The sequence below is a fragment of the Salvia hispanica genome, chromosome 1 (assembly GCF_029641045.1).
Source record: "Salvia hispanica isolate PSC_SH4W2 chromosome 1, Shi_PSC_v1, whole genome shotgun sequence".
Classification (NCBI taxonomy): Eukaryota; Viridiplantae; Streptophyta; class Magnoliopsida; order Lamiales; family Lamiaceae; genus Salvia; species Salvia hispanica.
This window is the reverse complement of record NC_142692.1, coordinates 28,122-47,504: the sequence shown is the minus strand read 5'-3', so window position 1 is coordinate 47,504 and position 19,383 is coordinate 28,122. Positions and strand designations below refer to the sequence as shown.

The 19,383-nt window shown below is 37.7% G+C and overlaps 3 protein-coding genes across 4 annotated transcripts; 1 reads left to right on the top strand and 2 right to left on the bottom strand.

The window, feature by feature from the left end:
• Positions 1–2,720: 2,720 nt before the first annotated feature.
• On the top strand, positions 2,721–8,146 carry LOC125222832 (flowering time control protein-related / FCA gamma-like protein). Of its 2 annotated transcripts, XM_048125665.1 has the most exons (13): positions 2,721–3,031; positions 3,122–3,192; positions 3,341–3,419; positions 4,204–4,286; positions 4,373–4,424; positions 5,071–5,147; positions 5,610–5,676; positions 5,998–6,077; positions 6,156–6,220; positions 6,889–6,955; positions 7,492–7,665; positions 7,758–7,935; positions 8,008–8,146. In XM_048125665.1, exons 1-12 carry the CDS (start codon positions 2,776–2,778, stop codon positions 7,899–7,901), a joined length of 1,215 nt encoding a protein of 404 aa, XP_047981622.1. In that variant the 5' UTR covers positions 2,721–2,775; the 3' UTR covers positions 7,902–7,935; positions 8,008–8,146. The 2 variants fall into 2 exon arrangements, with proteins under 2 accessions (XP_047981622.1, XP_047981620.1); XM_048125663.1 differs by having other exon boundaries at positions 7,758–8,146.
• Positions 8,147–9,389: 1,243 nt separating this feature from the next.
• Positions 9,390–10,247, bottom strand: LOC125221523 (putative ubiquitin-conjugating enzyme E2 38). Its single transcript, XM_048123640.1, has one exon. It carries the CDS (start codon positions 10,245–10,247, stop codon positions 9,390–9,392), a length of 858 nt encoding a protein of 285 aa, XP_047979597.1.
• Positions 10,248–13,246: 2,999 nt separating this feature from the next.
• Positions 13,247–16,430, bottom strand: LOC125222259 (stachyose synthase-like). The gene is made up of 4 exons (XM_048124774.2): positions 14,886–16,430; positions 14,620–14,797; positions 14,174–14,541; positions 13,247–14,093 (listed from the first exon to the last, which is right to left on the bottom strand). Exons 1-4 carry the CDS (start codon positions 16,365–16,367, stop codon positions 13,530–13,532), a joined length of 2,592 nt encoding a protein of 863 aa, XP_047980731.1. The 5' UTR covers positions 16,368–16,430; the 3' UTR covers positions 13,247–13,529.
• Positions 16,431–19,383: the final 2,953 nt, after the last annotated feature.

Below are 19,383 nucleotides of genomic sequence, written 5' to 3'. Positions count from 1 at the left end.
CACCTCCACTCTCACTGCAGCCGGCTGGTACGTATGGCTGGTGGGAGGGTATTGTCATCCCGCCGTCAGGATTCCATGAACTAAAATTCCTAGATCATAAAATAAATAACTAGTTTATGGCCGAATGCATTTTCTCAGCCAACTTTTTGTCAGTGCCAATTTATATTTATTATGCTTTAATTTGGGAGGGTATTATAGTGTTACACCTATATTTTATGATTCACTTCATTATTAATACCATGTGAGTGCACATAATATTTTGTTACTCAATAATTACATGTGATGTGCAATGGTAGTGGATAAACATATGTTCAATACTGAAAATAGAATAAGAATCTCCCACCCATAGCATGCATGACTGTGAATTGCCTTGCATTGGAACTCTTGGTCTAGATGTTGATCATCTTATCTATTGTGACAGAGCAGCCGTGTTAAAGTATTAATACTGTTTTTGCCTTCCATCTTCAAAGGGACCACTTTGATAAATTTAGTGTTTAATTGTCAGTGTCAAATGTTAAATGAAAAAACTGCTTTCCAGCTACTGCTTAAATGCTAGAGTTGATATGTATATCACCTTGATCTGCAAATTGCTGTTGAAGGGTATGCACATTTTGGGTAGCTCGACTTATAAAGTCTTGACAATACTCTGAGCTACGAGTGATTGAAGAACCTTATAACGTACATCACATGTTCATACAGCCGGAGTTAGAATCTCACTAGCGCATTTTCTGATCGCTGGGAATCCTCTAAGTTGGTGCACTTTTGCCATCATGTTACTTGGCCATGTGCATGCAAAAGAAGTTGTAGGCGTTTTAAATATTAGAGGAATTGCCCATTCAATTTCTACACCTAACTTGGACACCGCTACATTGGATCCTTTAATTTAATGTTCTTAACACCGTCTTGTTAATTCATTGTCATAACTCAGAACTGATAGCTGAAAGTAGTGCCATTTTCGTACAATATTAGACGTTCTTCCTAAATATTGTAGTTATCGTGGCTGGTTGAGGTGTCCCTTTCTGGTGTTTGATCTTAAAGTCATTTTATATCTTAGGATGATGATGAATCGATGATAATTATCCTTTTGCTTTTGAGCTCCTTGGAATGTATAGCTAATGGATCTATGAAAATGTATATGGGGAAAATCAATGTATGTCTTCTTGTTTCACCTGTTTATGCATCTGGTGTTTGAAGTGTTTCAATATCATCGATTTAGGTCACCTGCATTGTAACTTGTAAGTATTACTCATATTGGAGGGTTTTATAAATACACAAATGATGTGAATTGATGAAGTAAAAGGATGAGATCATATATCTTGAAAGAGAAATATAATCCCAAAATAAAACTGAATTGAAACACATTTAATAAGTGACAACCGTACGGCCGTAAAATTTTTTGTACTCGACTACTCGTTATGGAGTACTACTATGTGGTAAAAATAAATGAGTAAGACAGTAGATTTTTTTACTTATATTATTAATGAAGGATTAAATTAAAGGTTTGGTAATTAATGTTGTGCGCGTGAAATAAAATTAAAATCTTGGCAGCAAAAAATAGAGCGTTGGTTAAACAGTTGAACCGCCTTTTTACTTAATTTCTCACGAGTGGGTAGGGAGCATCTGGCGGAGCATCTGGCTTGAATGTCAAAGTATTATTCGGTTGCTTTCCTCGTTAACATTTGTATATATTGTATAAACTCAAAACTCCTCAACTCTTTAACACTGTTTCAATACACTATCATTTTCTTCATTTCTTACTCTAAGTTTCTGCATCTGTTGTGTGCCTTCACATACTCTCTCTTGTCACCTCTTGACTAGCCATCGACCTCCTTCGATAGTACAATCGAGATTTTTAAGTTCAAAAGATATAATTAGCATACAAATCAAAAGGATTTTAATATATTCAGATAATTTTAGCTTTTAAAAATTTATCGTATTTTTATTCTTACATTTTTTAATACTCATAGTAGATATTACACTTTCCTTTTTAGTTTGTCTCACAAAAGATGTCACATTTCGAAAAAGTTTCTTCTCACATCAATTATAAAATTATATTTTCTCTCACCACTTAACACACAAAACAACATCTCCTAAAATCTCGTGCCATCTCCCAAGTGTGTCATCTTCTTTGGGACGGAGAGAGTAGTTATTAATATACGTAAAAAGTTGGGTATTCGACTTCTCAGGTTTGGATAACCGTGGCAGGTAGTCAAGTACTCGAAAAAAATATTGAGTCGAGTATTGGGTGTATACTTTAGACGAATTTTTAGGTCAAAATATCCATGGGTAGTCGAATTCCTAAATACTCCCTCTGTCTCGGAATAGGAGTTTTATTTAGTTATAACACGAATTTTAAGAAATGTAAAGAAAAGTGAGTTAAATAAGTTAGTGTAATATGAGTCCACTTATATATCACAACCTCCGTCCCTGAAAATTTGATACACTTCACTTTTATCATTTTTGGTAGTGGACCTTATATTCCACTAACTCATTCCTACTCACATATTATTATAAAACTAATACTTTAAAAGTATGACTCACATCCCACCAACTTTTTCAACCCACTTTCCATTGTATTTCTTAAAACTTGTGTCAGGTCAAAGTGTAGCAAATTTTGGGGGACAGAGGTAGTATAACAAAATATGAGTAAAATAAATTCTTTACAAGTGAAATAAATCTTTTATTGACGAAATATTAAATTATCACAAAGTGAAGTCAATGCCAAATGTCGTTTAGGGCTGGAATAGTAAAATTACAGCATCTATCAGAAAAACTATGGCGAAAAACGGTGGAGAGAGGCGCGCCGACCACTGCACTCCAGCGCCGCCGTTTCCGGCCGATGGAGGCTATTACCATTACGAAGAACGGCAGGACCAATTCCACGGCAGCCACCAGCACCAGAACCAATCGGACCACCGCCACCACCAAAATTTAAACGGTCAGCTGAACGAGTCCACTGGCTTCCACCTCAGCGGCGACTCCAAATATTCGTTGCCTCTCTCTGGGCAAAAGAGACCAATTCCTCACTCCAGTATTTTTGCAGCTTCTAATTTATCTAAAAAGTTTTTTTTTCTACTTTAATTATGTATCTTCGGCGTTTTGAGTGCGACTTTTTGTACAGACAGTGTTGATTACAACGGATTTGTGAAGCTATACGTTGTGGGGATACCTAAAACAGCTACTGAACTTGATGTAAGTAAAATATCGAGTAAATAACTTTGATGATCACGGATGTGCTACTTAAACTTTGAATTACAATTTTGCCTCCAAATTTGATTTTATGTTAAGATATCTTGCCTGTTTTTGATTTTGAACATTGTGATATTTCGCTTCTATTAAGGTTAGCGCTGTTTTTGGGGAATTTGGAGATATTACTGAGGTTGTTCTTCTCAAGGATAAGCGGACCGGTTTACAGCAGGGTATGGATCAATGAATCAGTGGTTTCTACCTTTGCGTTCATATTTTTTATGTCGGATCATACTGTGTGGTTGGTTCAATACAGTCAGGGGTATTGTTATAATCGAAATGTGATTGGAAACCACTATTTGACTAAGTACTTTGTCTTGCTTCTATTTTCATAATCTGCCTTTCACTGATAATGTGGCATCAGTTTCATAGTCTTAGTTGTAAAATATGGTCGGTTTCTTCTCCATGACAATGTACCCTTGCTTTTGTGTTTTGGTTTATTATAAATGTGTCATGCCTGAGCAACTAACTGTACAGGGTCTATAGACTAGATAGAATTACTATTTTCTCAGGGTATAATTTGTTTCTGTTTCAAAAAGCTATCAGTTGAAGGTTTCCAATCTCAGTAGATCCACTAGACTAAGTCTACTTTTAGAACAAGGGTAACATAGTTAACTTAAGTGGGAGTATAAGAATTTACATTTATAAAATAAAAAATTCCTCAAAAATCTAACTATTATGGCTTTCTTATTTTGTTCATTGAACTATGAGATGATCTATGTTTTATAATACTCTTCGAGTTGTACCAAAAGTCATTCTTGAAGTTGGAGGGCTGTTACCTTTTCGTGCAATACCACAGTGTTTTATTCAGCTTAATCATCTCATCCGATGCTGTCTTGTGCTGCTATCTATCAGATACTCCTGTAGATGCTTTACCTTTTAGGATTACTTATAGTTGGACTTGGACATATAGCATAGGAATATATTTACATGAATTTTTGGCTCATCTATTTCTAGAGTGTTGCTTTGTGAAGTATGCAAGGATTGACCAAGCTGAGCATGCAATGGGAGCATTTAACTGTCACTATACTTTCCCTGGGGTTAGTTATCGCTTGCTCTGGCAATTTCGAATGCTTTCAAAGTTTAACTATCTGAATATATATTCATACATGCTACTTTTTTTCAGGCAGCGATTCCTCTAAAAGTTAAATATGCAGAAAGGGAACGCGAACGCCTTGGTAGTATACACCCTTTCCTAGTATTTTCTGTTTCTAAATTGTAGTGTGTTAGTTAATATTATCAGTTGTCATCCATTTGAATAAATAAATGCATAATTAGGACATGGTATGCTAAGTTGCTTTCAAGATTCCATTTCCTGAATTTTACAGTCATTATTGTGTTTCACTCTCCAAATGGTTTTGTTCTTGTGAAGAATTGTTATTTGGGAAGATTCATTAGTTTTCTACTTTAGTTGTGGTCAAACTGTTTCTTTGTTATCTTTTGAGGATTAGTAATTGCATGATTATTAATGTACTGTTTTCTTGGCCAAAGTTAGCTATTTTCTGTTAACAGCGGAGCAATGCTATAGGTGATAGGCAAAAATATCTCTTAGCACAATCCAACATCTATTGAATTCTCTATTTAGTTTCCCATTGGAGTGAATTAAAGAAAACTTTTTCCTGATAGTTGGGCTTCGTAAAAGGTAGGGGTATATTTTTACTATGACTATCAATATCCCCTCCATGCAGGATGGTTTATAATACTCATGCATGAGAATAAATTATTTTTGCTAATGCCTGCTTTGATATCTCTGAATGCATGCTTTCTGACTTATATCAATGTTTTTTTCCTCTTTGTTGATTCAGTATGTCTATCCTTGTGTAGGGAGCTTTGGTGCACAGTTCCACAAGTTGTATGTTGGCTGCTTGAATAGACTGGCTGCGAGAAGGGATATTGAAGAAGTGTGTGCCTTTAAACTGTGTTCTACTCTTTTTCAGAACCATAATCCCATCCCATTGTAAAAGAGGTTTCATAGGAATTATGCCTGGGTTCACTGATGTCTTTGCGCTAGACTTGTTTTTTCTTGCATAGCTTTGTTATTAATTTTCTTGCACTGAAGCTTGCTCCCGGGTGGGGAACTGACTCCATTGATGAGTTGGCTCATAATTGTATGCATCTTTGCTTTTGCATAATTGCATTAACTGTGTGTTGGCTCATCAATTAGTTGAACTTGTGTCAAGCCTTTGAGAATGTGTGGCTTTGAGCCTCAAATTCCTGAACATAATCACACAAGTTGCTTCTGCATTTTATTTTCAATAAAATTAAAAGAGACATACTTTATGCCAATCTTTTTCTTTTATCTTTTGTTTGGGGGAGGGGGTATTCTAGCTTTTCATGCGCTAACTAAATGTTTCTATTTCCAGATATTTTCTCCCTATGGTGTCATTCAGGAGATTTTTATTGTTCGGGACGAATTCAAGAAAAATCGTGGTATGCATCTTCTGATTCTTTGAGCTCCCTTGTCTAATTCATTTGGGTCGCATGAGGCCGGGAAACTATTTCTAGTGAATAGTGGCTGTTAGCAATCTTCTTAAAGTAGATCTTTTTTGGTATAGTTTTGTGCACCCTAAAACCAACAACTTAAATTGGTTATTAAGGAACTTTCTGCTAACTTCTTTTGGTAGTTGGTTCCACTCGCACTGCCATCTGTTTAGCTTTGCATCTCTTAAATACTAAGCAAATCATCGCTTGCTGATTATTGTATCTTTGACCTTTTTCTCCTCATATTGAACTCTATCTCTGGCATTCAAGGATGTGGCTTTGTCGAATATATTTCTAGAGATATGGCACTTGCTGCAATTCATGCATTAAATGGAATATATGTGATGAGAGTAAGGCTTTATGCTTCCATGTCAGTGTTTCTAATTCTGTTCTATTTTGAAAGTGAATCCTAATATACTTTTCCCCAGGGATGTGAACAACCATTGATAGTGCGGTTTGCAGATCCGAAGAAGCCACGGATAGGGGATTCAAGGTTATTACTCATTCTCATAATCCTCTCTCTTCATAGTTTTCTGATAGTAGATTTATGCTCTAATCCCATAGACAAGAGAGATGTGCAGTGTCCCTTCTATTTTTCTGTTATGTGATATAGATGGATGACCATCGTTCTGGAGAAATGGTTCTCAATATATCGGGTCAATTTCACTTAAGTGTATATATAGCTATAAACAAGCATTATGCGTGCATGCATAAAGTCATTGTTTACTGATAATGCATCTTCAAAACATGAGTTGGCAAAGAATAAGTTGATAACTACGGGGACAATACTTAAACAGCTCATGTGAGAAACATAAGTAGAAATGCGAGTGAAAGTGGAAGTTAGCAACAAGCAATTTTCTTGAACAATCCCCTTGGCCTTCAGTTCTCTGACAATCAGAAATTCTCTAACTATTGAAGAAAACTCAATGGAGATTAACATTAGAATTCTTGGAGTTTTTTATTTGGTTTGCCTTTTGGGTTCTTCTTGATGCTGATAGCTTTGTGAATGATCGAGCCTGGTTGTTGTTTGTCAGGTCTTCCACGTACACACAACGAAAAATATGCTTATGTATATGCATGCACATACGTGGATATATTGTCTGCACTAATCTCGTTTTTTGATCTTTGTTACTCTTAGCTTAATGCTTTGGTTTTCTTCAGGCCTGCTTTATATTCCAATGATCCAGCTAGTGTGCGTATGCTGCCTATTGAAATGCAACAAATGAAGGTAGCATATTCTTTCTGGTCATCCATACCCACTGGAAGTCATATAATTATTGTTTTACTCTAAGCTTTTCATAAGCTTTTCATATCTTGTTCAGATCTTTTGATTTGTAGCTAAACTTTAGCTGAAACTTTAATTCTGGAAACAGTTTTGTTTGGACGTGCCAAACTACACTAAAATCAAGTAATCCATAAATGTTGGAACAATTTTTTTTCTGTCGTTTGCTCGATATTTTAAAGGCACCTCCTTTTCCAACAGCAATGTAAGCTTTCTATTCATGCAGCATAACAGCATTGGCCATGCCAATGTTACTTTCCTGATGCTTGATTTCTTCTAATCCTAAGTGCTTGAAATTCATCTCATTTGTTGGGAGTCCTTTTTTATCATAGCTTCATCCCTCCACTTGATGCTTGATCAATAGATCCTCCTCTTCTATCTTTTAATTGCCACAAGAAAGGGAAATGTGATTTGGCAACAAATTTGTTGACAAAAGGTATATGTTATTTCACTCTGCAATGACGCCAAATCCAAATCTTCAGTCTTTACATTCAGGATGCAAGATAGAAATAATTGCAAGCAATGATTCTGCACCTGTATCCAGTGCATTTGATTCCAGTGCTGAGGTAGAGAACTCTATAGAATGTGACTGGAGTGAGCATGTTTCTCCAGATGGCGATGTGTATTATTATAATTGTGTCACATGTGAAAGCAGGGTAAGAAGTTCTTCCATTTTTTGCATTTTTTCCCTTCCCTTGGATCTCGACTTATCTTTGGATTGTGGTGGGTACGCATTATATGATATTAGTGGGAGAAGCCTGAGGAGTATGCAATTTATGAAGAAGAACTTGATGAACTAGAAGAACAGCAACAGCACCTGCACGAGTCAAATTTACAGCCACTTTTGTCCCAGGAGGTATCTGAAGCGCAAAAGGTAGCTGCTCTCACATGAGTTCACAAAAAGGAAGCAAAGCTGTTGGAATCATGTATGGTTAGTTTTAGTTGACTGCCTTGTATTTCAGTTAAGTTAATTATTAAGTATGTTATGTGGATGACAGGTGTAGAGGTTGAGGGTATAACGTATGAAAAGTGACTTGTATTTTGTGGCACATTTTTCGCTGAAATAGTACTCTGTATATGTTTCTGTTGCATAGAATTCATAATACTGAGGAGGAGCTAGATTCACCATTTTGTCAATCTGCACATGCCAACTTGTAGAAGCCAATTCAGGCTGCAGCGTGTATATTCATGTTGTGTCTATTACTTCAACTCATCTTCCGTTAGTCACCCAAAAATAACCCAAGTGAGGGATGGATGGAAAAAATCACAACTTTAATTCATGATGCTGGCATCTTTTGCTATATACGTAACCATCCCATTTTCGATGATTCCTTCGTACTTTGGGTTTTGTTTGGTTGGTAGAGTGTGCGCGCTTGAAGAAATATGTTGTTGCATTGAAGTCCAATAGTGAAGTCCGCATTGCATCTCTCACCAATATGATTGAAAGTGGATGATATATAGTTGTTGATGTATATGGCTGTTATTGGTGCAGTGAGCTAATCTCTCACCAATATGTTTGATCAGTCAAAAAGAGTGATACTGACTTACAACTCTGCTAACCTTTTTGATTGTTAGTTCTTATTCAATGATTTTGAATCTAAGAAGTAAGATACCATTCTTATTATGAGTGGTGTCATGTCGTTACTGGTTTTCCTTGACTGCATTCTTGCAGCAATAGCCGATGCCCCGGCTGTTTTTATAATCATCCAAAAGTAACAGTAAAAATTTAAGGTTATATTTAGCCATAACTTCACATTAAAGAACAAAAGTGCTCCCTCCATTCTGCGGTAGTGGAGGCATTTCTTTTCGGCACGCGATTTAAGAAAAATTGTGTTAAAGAGAGAGAGTAAACTCCAAGCCGAAAAGAAACGCTTCAATTATCAAGGAACGGAGAGAGTAAATGTATTGACTTAACTAAAAAGGGAAATAACTCCACTACAATGGAACACACCAAAATGGCATGGAACATAGGGAGTGTCTCACAACTGACCACATGAAGTAATATTAGAAGTCAGGCAGAATCATGCAATATAGGAGATGTTCGGTTTGAAAGATTGTATCTCATGATTAAATATGTATTATGTTAAGTTCATGAGATTGAATCTTATGATCATGTGATAATTAGCCATAGCCAACCTCCTCAAACTAAAATAATCTCACAACTTAATCCGAGATAGATTGTCATATAATAATTAGTCGTGACAACCCAACACCACCATAGAGTACTAAAAGCACAAGATATTATAAATATATACAAAAAAGTGGTTGATTGTAATATAAAGTTATTTTTAAATTTCCATTACAATAAAAAACTCCTGAACAAAATCAAAAACTTTATGTACTTACTCAGTAGCTCAACCTAATACTCCTACTAGGTATGTCAATATTGATCCCCATCAGCAAGTGACCGATTTCTTGATTTTAAGAAATCTAGATGGTGCTTGCAATAAGCTCCATTCCTCTGAAACACCTTAAACATTCTGACAAACAAGTCAATCATAAATTCATCTTCATAATCATGTTCCTTGAATTTGAGCAGGACTGGATGAGCCCTTTGCCTGAAGTGTCCCGCTACGAAATACTCAAAACCTACAGGAGGTTTCCTCAGAATCCTAGTAATCTTCTCACAAGCTCTTGCAAAAGCCTTGGCGTTATGCTTCTCCAATGGCCCTGAACGGCACGAGATCAAATTCTGAATGGCATGGAGCAACTGCAAAACACTGAAGTCCCGCTTTTGTTTCCTATTGCTGCCAGGCCAAAACTGCTTGAGGTGGTCGTACCATGTCTCTGCAAGGTCGAGGCAAACCCTCCCATTGGGTCGTAGGTTCGGGTTCCAGTCGAGCCCATAGGACAGGTAATGGATGTTTGGAGGAACACTAGGGTAGTTTAAGGGAAAGCATATGTCAAAGAAGAATAGACAATGCTCATAGTCACTGCCTGGTGGACCGAAGAAAGCTGCCCTCATAAGATCGATCCTGTGTTTGTAGGTCCGTACAAAAATCGAGCTCGGGATGTGCTTCTCCAAGAGGCGGCATTCCTCCTCCATCGTTTTTCTAAATCTGTGCATGTGTATGAGCTTTGTGCACAGGTACTGCGTTTCCATTAAGTAATGGTGATCGCATGGGCTGGAGGAGACTAGTTCGAAGTTGTTGAAACGGTTGTATTGTCTTCCAACTTCATCTTCTATCTCTTCGATCTCTCCGAATCCGGTCGATCTAGGTCGAAGAGCTTTATCCATGTTCCTTTTAGATATTAATGTTGATTTCACTTATAAGATGCTGAATTTATAATGATAGATTTCAGGTCCGCGCATACATATCGTTGATTTTGTTTGGATTTGTATCCTATTCCTTTTAGATATTAATGTTGATTATCTTGAAAACAATAAGGGAAAGGAGATAAACTTATTTTTAAAAAAACGTCCAACATTATTATTTCAGCGTATAATAAGCTTGGATATATGTTAATCTTTATTTTATCATTATCCATTGATGATGAAATGCTGTAGATGCATGTATCGTCATGTAATATTACTACTACTAGGAGTAGAATTTTTCATCAAGGGCCTCTTATTGGATTATTTTATTCGTCTTTGCAATAGTGTTTCTAATACCCTAATATATAAGCCCAATCGAAGGCCCATAAATCTTTTTAAATGAATTTTGAATGACCTAGAAATTAAAGCCTAGCAAACTAAATGCTCTTTGAATTTTAATACTAGACAAAACTAAATGATCCCTAAGAGCAACTCCAAGGGAGAGGGTAAATGGAGAGGTAAAGAGAAATAACTACCATTTTTACCTCTTCTTCATAAAATTTCATGCTCCAAGGGAAAGGGTATTTGAGGAGGTATTATACCTTCTTTTATTTTGAGGAGGTATCTTTACCTCTTCTTGATAGAAAAGGTATAAAGTTAGTTATTTTATTTGCTTTTTGAATTTACCTTCTTTCCTTGGAGTCCATTACTTTTTAAGAAGGTATAATAACCTTTTTGAGGAGGTAAATGAGAAATATACCTTCTCAATATACCTTTCCCCCTTGGAGATGCTCTAAGTAATTAAAATGAATTAAAGAAAAAGTAAGTAGAAGGATGTCTTGGGACATTTATTAACTGTCTAGGTTAGTTATTACTTCCTCCATTCTATATTTATTTATTTTTATTTTGGACGTTCCATATTAATATTATTCATTTTCTTTTATGCTTCATTTGACCCGTTATTTAAAATGAAAACCCCTTTATCTCTACTTTATTCTATCTCTCATACTTTACTCACTCCACCAAACACACAAAATAAAAACCGTTAAAATCTCGTGCCGCCCAAGGAAGGGGTCATCTTCCTAGGAACGGAGGGAGTAATAATAAGTGTCACATTTTCCCACTCTTACTTTTCCCCTCTCTTACTTTATTTAATTTATTACCCTTTTTATTTAATACGTTACATATTTTTTTATTCTCTGTGCTAGGAAGAAATGTCTGAACTACTACATAACGAAGGGAGTATTAATTAGCTAGAGTGAACTAAAAAAATTCTATGCACAATATGTATATTACGTAATCAAGTCAATCTTATCAACATCTTAATTAATTATTCTATTATTACAAAAAGGTTGAAACTCCAACCCCCACATCCTGACCCGACAGTATTGTGAAAGTGTTCAATTAGGATATGCAGTGGCTCGCTAAGGGGAAGGCCGTAACCCACTGTCCTACCAGAAGCTCACCTCCCAAGGTAGCACACTTGTGTCTGAGAGATGTTGCAACTGCACGACAGTAGTGTGATCGATCCTTGCTTAATCTTGCAACTCTGTTCTTCCGGAACCAACTGCGCTGCCCGTGCAGACAAAACTGAATTGGGTGAAATTTTTATAGTGATTGGTTCCACCGCATGGCGGCCCCATACTCCAGAAATCCCTCTCCGGTTCGTTACCGCTTGCCCCTACGCATATGAGGAGTTTTTTTGGAGGAAACTCAGTTCCACTAACAGTTGACTGAGCGGGTCAAGACTCCCCTCTTCTGAACGTAGTGGAAATACTTTTGCTACTAAGAGAGGTCAAACTCAATACCTCTTTTAAGGATATCTAAACTCATTGCTACTAGGACAAAAGCTCCAGACTTAATTAATTAATACTTCTATGTATAAATATAGGGGCAACAAAGTATTTGTATAAAATATAAATATAATGTGAAATTACTACTTTAAGCCCCGGTAATACCATAATGTTAAAAAATAATTTTCCATTTTTTAATAAGCTTTATAAATAGTTATGGTCACGAGAATATGTAAACACAATAGTATGTAGGGATATCAATTTCGCATTAATCCATCGGGCTTTTCGGGCCAAAAAGCTTAAAGAAAATCTCTTATAATAAATTTTTTCCTTTGTAAAATAATTTTAAATTTTAGACACTTTTTCTTCTTAGTTTTGTAGAAGCAGATCTCTAGAGGAAATTAGCATGGAGAGTAATAATTACAGAGATAAATGGAACACTTTCTTGGAAAATTTTGTCCGACATTATGAAATCAAAATTTAGTCCAATGCTGTCAATTCAAAGTGTTAGTTTGGATATATTCTATTTTTCGGTTAGTCATATTAAAGGAAGCCGATTGATTGTGAATGAAATTTGTTGCTATTCGATCGCCGATTCAACACACACAAGAAGCAAGAAATAAAGCACACCAACAATTACGTGGTTCGGCAAAGTTTGCCCTACGTCCACGGTGAAGATTAAACCTCACTACAGTTTGAAGAGCTCTCAACTTTCACTCTAGCAAGAGCTCTCCTATCAAACTTGTGTGTGTGTTTATGCGTGTTACAACTCTACAAACTGCATCAACTAGCTAATATATGAGAGGTTACATGAATGCTCAACCAATAAACTTCATAGCTGCCAAATATCAGTTTCCTTTCCTCTCTCCCGAATCCCCACTGACCCTAGCTCGATGAGTAGTTCATGATTGCATGGGCATAACTTTAACGTTTTGAAGCAGAAAATATCTGTGTAAGTTAGCAGAGTAGTATTTTAAAGAGATGAAGTGTTCATTCCATCATCAATTAGACTGATTAGGTAAAGTATACAAGACGAGACTCGAAATTAGTTCGATTTATCTCAATAATTCAACAGTCCTCATCTTTTAAATTCTTATCTCAATAATTCAACAGTCCATAAATTGATAGCAATTCTCGAATTAGAAAAATTAAGATTGAAGCTGAAAGAGAAATTCTTGCACGGCAGAATGTTGAACAGGACATCCCTTCCATAGGTAACTCTTGACCTCTTAAACGGGACATTATTTATACAAAACAAAATCCAAATCAATACAAAAAAGAAAAAGAAAAAAACATATCATAATTTCTTAGCCTGGTGCACCATCAGGCAGTCACTTACTTTCTTACCATATGCTTCATGATCAAACTTATCAAACTCGGAAGCCTCAATAGATTATTGGATTTGAAGTTACGACCAATCACTCATGTAACTGACCACTCTGCTATTGAGCTACCGAGAAACGACCCTTGATTAATACACAAAAGTTATGTTAGAAATTCCTCCACACTCTTCGTACCAAGGAATGCTAACTTGCACCTTCCCATCTCCGGACCATAGGAAAACAGTCTCAACGCCATTGACATACGATTTCTTAGGGACAATGCTAGAATACGCCAAGAATGTACCTTCACCCTTAACCTCGATCTTGGCTACGAACTCATCATATACCAGTCCTTGGATCGTCCCTCCACTGTTAAACAAATTGGTCAAGCCAATAGGCGCGAACTTAGAATCTTGGCCAATCTTTTTGATCGGGACAAAGCTAAAGATTTCAAACGTGGACGGCTGCAGAGTCACCGAAATAGGATCCGATTCCTTTGTAGTCACAACAATCTTCTCTGCCTCAGTTAGGTAGACAGCGTACTCCTCGGCTTCCCCGAGGCTAGCTGCTTCGGCCTTTTGATCCCACTCAAGATTCGACACGTGGACTGAGCCGGTGAGTGGCTTGTAGCACTCAGAATAGCCCTTGATCCTCTGCTCCTTGGGGTCCCACCCAGCGCCCTGGCAGTTGAAGGCCCCGATGACACCTCCATACTGCACAATCATTAAATAAACCAAATTATTAGTACTACTATAATTAAACAATATGGAATCCTCTTTTTGCCTTGTTGTACCTTGTTGAAATTCCAAATCTTGAGGATGGACTTGCTATCAAAGAGGGGGTTCTTAAAGAGGCAGTCTCTGGTTGGGAGAGCAAAATGCACACATTTAGGGATTGTTCCATCTGGGAAAACTAGCTTTCTCAGAAGATTAAAATTATGGCCTCCCAAAGAGTCACTGACATAAACTGGGCCTCCACAAATAGCTCTTGATCCAGCGTGAAATTTAGCACAACAATGGTCAGACTGAAACATGTCCCAATCTGGTTGGATGAATTGTCCCATCCACATACTGTTGTAGGCACAATGGATCATGTGGACCCCTTGTAGCCAATAAACTCCCATTGGATCGCCATTTGGATCTTGGAACCAAAAGTCATCCCCTGTTTACAAAATCAAGCCGGATGTCATGTTTGTATCTAATGAAAAAGAATAAATGGACTAATGGAAAAAGATCTTACCGACTCTTCCCATTGAAATCTGCTCAGTTCCAAGGAAGAAGAAGTCATTACATTGCTGCATGCTGGAAATAAGACCAGTTCCGTTGAAATTCTTGTTAAGGGATTTGGACAAACCCTTGTAATAAGCCTTTGCAAGATCAACTCTGCCCCCATAGTCTTCACTTACATATTCAAGTGTCTACATAAAATTTTGAAAAAAAAAAAACATGTGTCAAATACAAATAGTAGTAGTACTTTTTTTCAAAGAAAATATAGGAACTACTTACATGAATAACATCCACTTTGACTCCTGTGATCCCAACTTTAGCAAGATAAGAGTGCATAGAGTCGTAGAAGTCATCAGCTTGATCGGGATCGACGAGGCCGATAGAGCCCTCGATGATTTTGACAACAGCAAGATCCGTCATGGTCCCATCCAGCCCCGGCGAGAGCTTGCAAGGCACGATCTTAGCCTTGAGATGAGTCGCCCCAGGCCTAACCCCACCCCACGCACCAGCCAATGCATGCCAGACATATATATCATCCAATCCTTTAAAATTAGTCCTCAAATCCTTGGTAAATGCCTTCATACCGGTCTCCTCCGTCTTGCAAGAGCAGCCGGAGCAGCTCTTGCCCGACGTCCCCTTCTCGTCGGTCCCTCCACCGTACATCTCGTCTAGCTCCTTCTGAAACTTCTGAATTTCAATTTCAAACTCAGTGAGATCGGTTACGCCGGCCAGCACCGCTTTGTCTCTAGCCTTTTCAACCATCTCAAGCTCGATCGCCTTGCTGATCAACATTTTGGGCTTCTTTGGGTTGAATGGGGGGGCTTTGGGCCCCACCATTGATCCGCCTTGATACTTTCTGAACTTTTCGCACTCCTCGAAGCGGTGGAGGCGGGCCGTCATCTGAGTGCCGCCGAGAACAAGGTTCTTGGCGTCCTCGTGCGGGTCTTGACCATCGACGTTGATGCTCTGCCATCCGTCATCGATGATCAGGAAGCGCGGGGAGAGCCCCCCCTCAGCGAACTCCTTGACGCCGTGCCAGATCCCGGCGGGCTCCACGGTGAGGTAGAAGGCGTCCCAAGTGCACCAGCCGAACTTGTTGACGAGAGGTGGGGGTGCCTTCTCCTCGATGAGGCGGAACGTGCCGAGGTGGCACCGCACGGCCGTGTAGGCGTCCCGCATCAGCGTGTAGGGGTTGTCGGAGACGTGGACGTAGGCAATAGCCCCCAGGGTAGCTGCCTTCACGGCGGAGGAGCCGCTCTCGGCGCAGAGGAGAGCGTGGCCGTCTGCCCCAGGCTGCAAGGCGGAGCGGAAGCTGCCGTCGACGATTGGGATGACGACGACGTAGGATTTGATCTCGGGGACGTCGAGCATGATCCACTGAGTTTCCATCTGGATGTCGGAGCCCGAGGTTCCCACCCACTGAGTGGACCACCACGTCTTGAACCGGAAGATGCTGACGAAGTCGCGGCCGGTGAATTTTCCGATGGAGGTGGTGAGGCGGTCGGACGGCGTGCGCTGGCTGAAGCCGAGGAAGCCGCCCTTGTGGGAGAGGGAGAGTGCTCGGTCAAAGACCTCTGCCGGCGCGGAGGAAGATTTCACCACGGAGGAGAAGCTCCGGAAGGTGACGGTGGCCGGAATCTCGGACAGAAGCGGTACGTTCTGCACGGAGAGCTTTCCCCCGGAGAGGTCGAAGACGGTGTCATTTTTCACTGGTTTAGGAGAGGTGTAGATTGCGTTGGCGGGGTCGTTTGGTGGCGCCATTGGGGAGTGGGAAAACAGTAAGTTTAGAGATGAGAGAGGAAGAGGTTGTGTTGATGGGAAATGAGTAATGGGAGGTAGGTATATATATAGAGAGAGATTTTGGAAGGGAAGGAATTATTCAAGTAGAAAAAAAAGGGGTGAAAGAATCATAGCGAAAAGGTGGGAGGGGTAGAATTTGGGCGGTTTATGCTCTATCTAGCTAGCTTTATACCATTTGAAATTGTTTGTGAAAGCTCATTCTCATAACAATGGAGGAGTGGAAAATGACTCCAGTGTTAATTAGACGACGACTATACTACTCGAAGCTTCTCAATTAGTTATATTTTATTCCTGCTTGATTGCTTTCTTCCTAGGGACTACTCCACTATTAAATTATTGCATATAGAACTTGGACTGTTTTTTACTACTGGAGTACCATTTTGGTTTGTGACATGCGGAGATAAGTTTCGAAATGCTAGCTCTTGCATATATAGATGCTTGTTAACAGTTGAGAGGCAGTTATTATGGAAACAATTATAACAGTTAATGGACTATATACTTACTTCACTTCAGTACACAATGGCTTTAGGCCAGTCACAGGTTAGCCATATGCTAGCCACTCTCTCTTCCTATCACGTCATTAGAACTAAAATTTCACCTGCCACATCATTATTTTAAGCAAATAGGCTAACCTAAGGCTAGCCACAAGCTAGCCGCAATAAAAATAATTAAAAAACAACTACATTTACAGAATTAAATTTACGATAAATTATGGAATTAAATTTATGAGACATATACGGGAAAATTCATTCATTTCATTTAAATAAAAAAAAGTACATAGATAAAAAGTACATAATAAAAAAAAAACCGGGCTTCCACACACGAGCCCCGCCGCACTCTACTCCTCACTAATTTATTAAAAAAATACATTAAAAAATGCAATAAAAATGCAATAATTTTATATAAATTAAAAAAGGTCCATCCTATAAAAAGTTACATAATTAAAAAAAATTCATAGAAAAATACATTAAAAATGCAATAAAAAATGCATAAAAAATACATTAAAAAATGCAATAAATAAAAAAAATGCATAAAAAAATACACTCCCTCCGTTCCCTTATAGTTGAGGCGGAACTTTTCGGCACGGAGTTTAAGAAATGAATATTGAGTGTGTTAAATAAATAGATAAAAAAGTAAGAAAGAGAAAAAGGTAGAGAAAATAAAATAAAAAGTGAATAAAGTAGAGAGAATAAAGTAAGAGAGGGTAAAGTAAGAAAGAGAAATAAGTTACTCCCTCCGTCCCAATATATATGAAACATTTGGTTTCCGGCACAGAATTTTATGCAAGTGTTGTTTTGTGAGTTAATGAAGAGAGAGTAACGTAAGAGACAGAGAAAAGTAGAGAGAGTGATGTTTCCATTTTAGGAAACGTTTCATTTTTAGTGGGACAACCCAAAAAAGAAAATGTTGCATTTCTAATGGGACAGAGGGAATACTATATATGGAAATGACTCAACTATGAAGGAACTTCCCAAAATGGAAAAATGACTCAACTATGAAGGAACGGAGGGAGTATTAAAAAAAATGCAATCGGCTAGCCGAAATTGAGCCTACTATGGCGGCTAGCGGGATCGGCCAGCGGTCGGCTAGCACCCGTAAATCGGCTAGAGCTCGCCGATCGGCTAGCCTAAATTGCCGCAATGGAGGCTAGCGGATCGGCCAGCGGTTGGCTAGCACCCGCGATCGGCTAGCCTATCCGCTAGCCTCCATTGTAGATGCTCCAAGGTAAGCAATAAAAGGTTCTCGTATAGACAGCGGTTACAGCAATTTCTGGAATGTGTGAACACTTTTATTCATGCAACTTCTGATGAAATAAATCAGCGTCTCAAAACTATCGATTTACAAAAATATATCGGTGAACATTTATTCGGATGAATTCACTACGTTAGTAACTTATCATAAAGTGCCATTACAATTTTGATAATCCAATCCAAATATAAACCTCCCAAAGTACACATACTATCATCATGTTTTAATAATAAAAAAAATTGACCACACATATAAAATTCCTGGAAAAAAGTGGAATCTCTCCATTTCTCATCTTCTTTAGCAAATATTCCTCTACAAAAGTTGCAAATATATGCTCATTGAAATACCGATCGTTGATCAACTTGTATTTTTTCGAGTAGTATATTTCTTCTTCACTTTATGGTGTATTCTCACACAACTTGAAATTCCTATAAATTCTTCAACAATTATGACTAACTAATTTAATTCTTATTATAATTGTAATTACTTCCATCCAGCCGAGCCGATTATTACCAAGGCAGAGTTCTCAGCTTCATATACAAATTCCGAAACATTGCTTACGCATTTCAATCTATATGCGTATAGAATATTTCAAACATAATTGAGACTTAAGAGTAATATTTTATGTAAATAACTTTCAATATATATTCCAGTAAATATCTCCAATTTCCATAAATTCATAAAAGGGTCATTTGCATGTAAATACACGACTTTTAATATTTTCTAATTATTTCTTCAAACTTCAATTTTTAATACAAATACATGAATTTTAGACTTTTTTTTTTCAAAATGAAAAAGTAAAACTTAGATGGCAAATTAAAACTTATGTGACAATCCGTTTTGATTATATATGTTCAAACTTTTAAAAATAAAATACCATGCCATCATCTTCCTCGCCGTTTTGATTATATATGTAACTTTTAAAAATAAAATACCATACCATCGTCTTCCTCGCATACATGAATATCATTCTACCCTTTTACTTTCTCATTCTCTTTCTCTTTCACTCAATCCATTGTGTTTCCCAAATTTATTTGAGATTATGGAGAAATGCTCGAACTAAAAAACCTTTGGATTAGTAGGATGTGAATAAAATATTCAGTCATTTATCCTCATGTTTGACACCATTTGACCTGACACGGATTTTAAGAAATGTAATAGAAAGTGGGTTGAAAAAGTTAGTGGCATGTGGATCCTACATTTATATATTAGTTTTATAATAAAATAT

Excerpts from the sequence above, each read along its gene's own strand:
- LOC125222832 (XM_048125665.1), top strand. The coding sequence starts at position 2,776 with ATGGCGAAAAACGGTGGAGAGAGGCGCGCCGACCACTGCACTCCAGCG. Across the intron at positions 3,420-4,203 it reads GCGGACCGGTTTACAGCAGG|AGTGTTGCTTTGTGAAGTAT; the intron begins GTATGGATCAAT and ends ATCTATTTCTAG. Across the intron at positions 5,677-5,997 it reads CGAATTCAAGAAAAATCGTG|GATGTGGCTTTGTCGAATAT; the intron begins GTATGCATCTTC and ends CTGGCATTCAAG.
- LOC125221523 (XM_048123640.1), bottom strand. The coding sequence starts at position 10,247 with ATGGATAAAGCTCTTCGACCTAGATCGACCGGATTCGGAGAGATCGAA.
- LOC125222259 (XM_048124774.2), bottom strand. The coding sequence starts at position 16,367 with ATGGCGCCACCAAACGACCCCGCCAACGCAATCTACACCTCTCCTAAA. Across the intron at positions 14,798-14,885 it reads TCAAAGTGGATGTTATTCAT|ACACTTGAATATGTAAGTGA; the intron begins GTAAGTAGTTCC and ends AATTTTATGTAG. Across the intron at positions 14,542-14,619 it reads GATTTCAATGGGAAGAGTCG|GGGATGACTTTTGGTTCCAA; the intron begins GTAAGATCTTTT and ends TTTTGTAAACAG.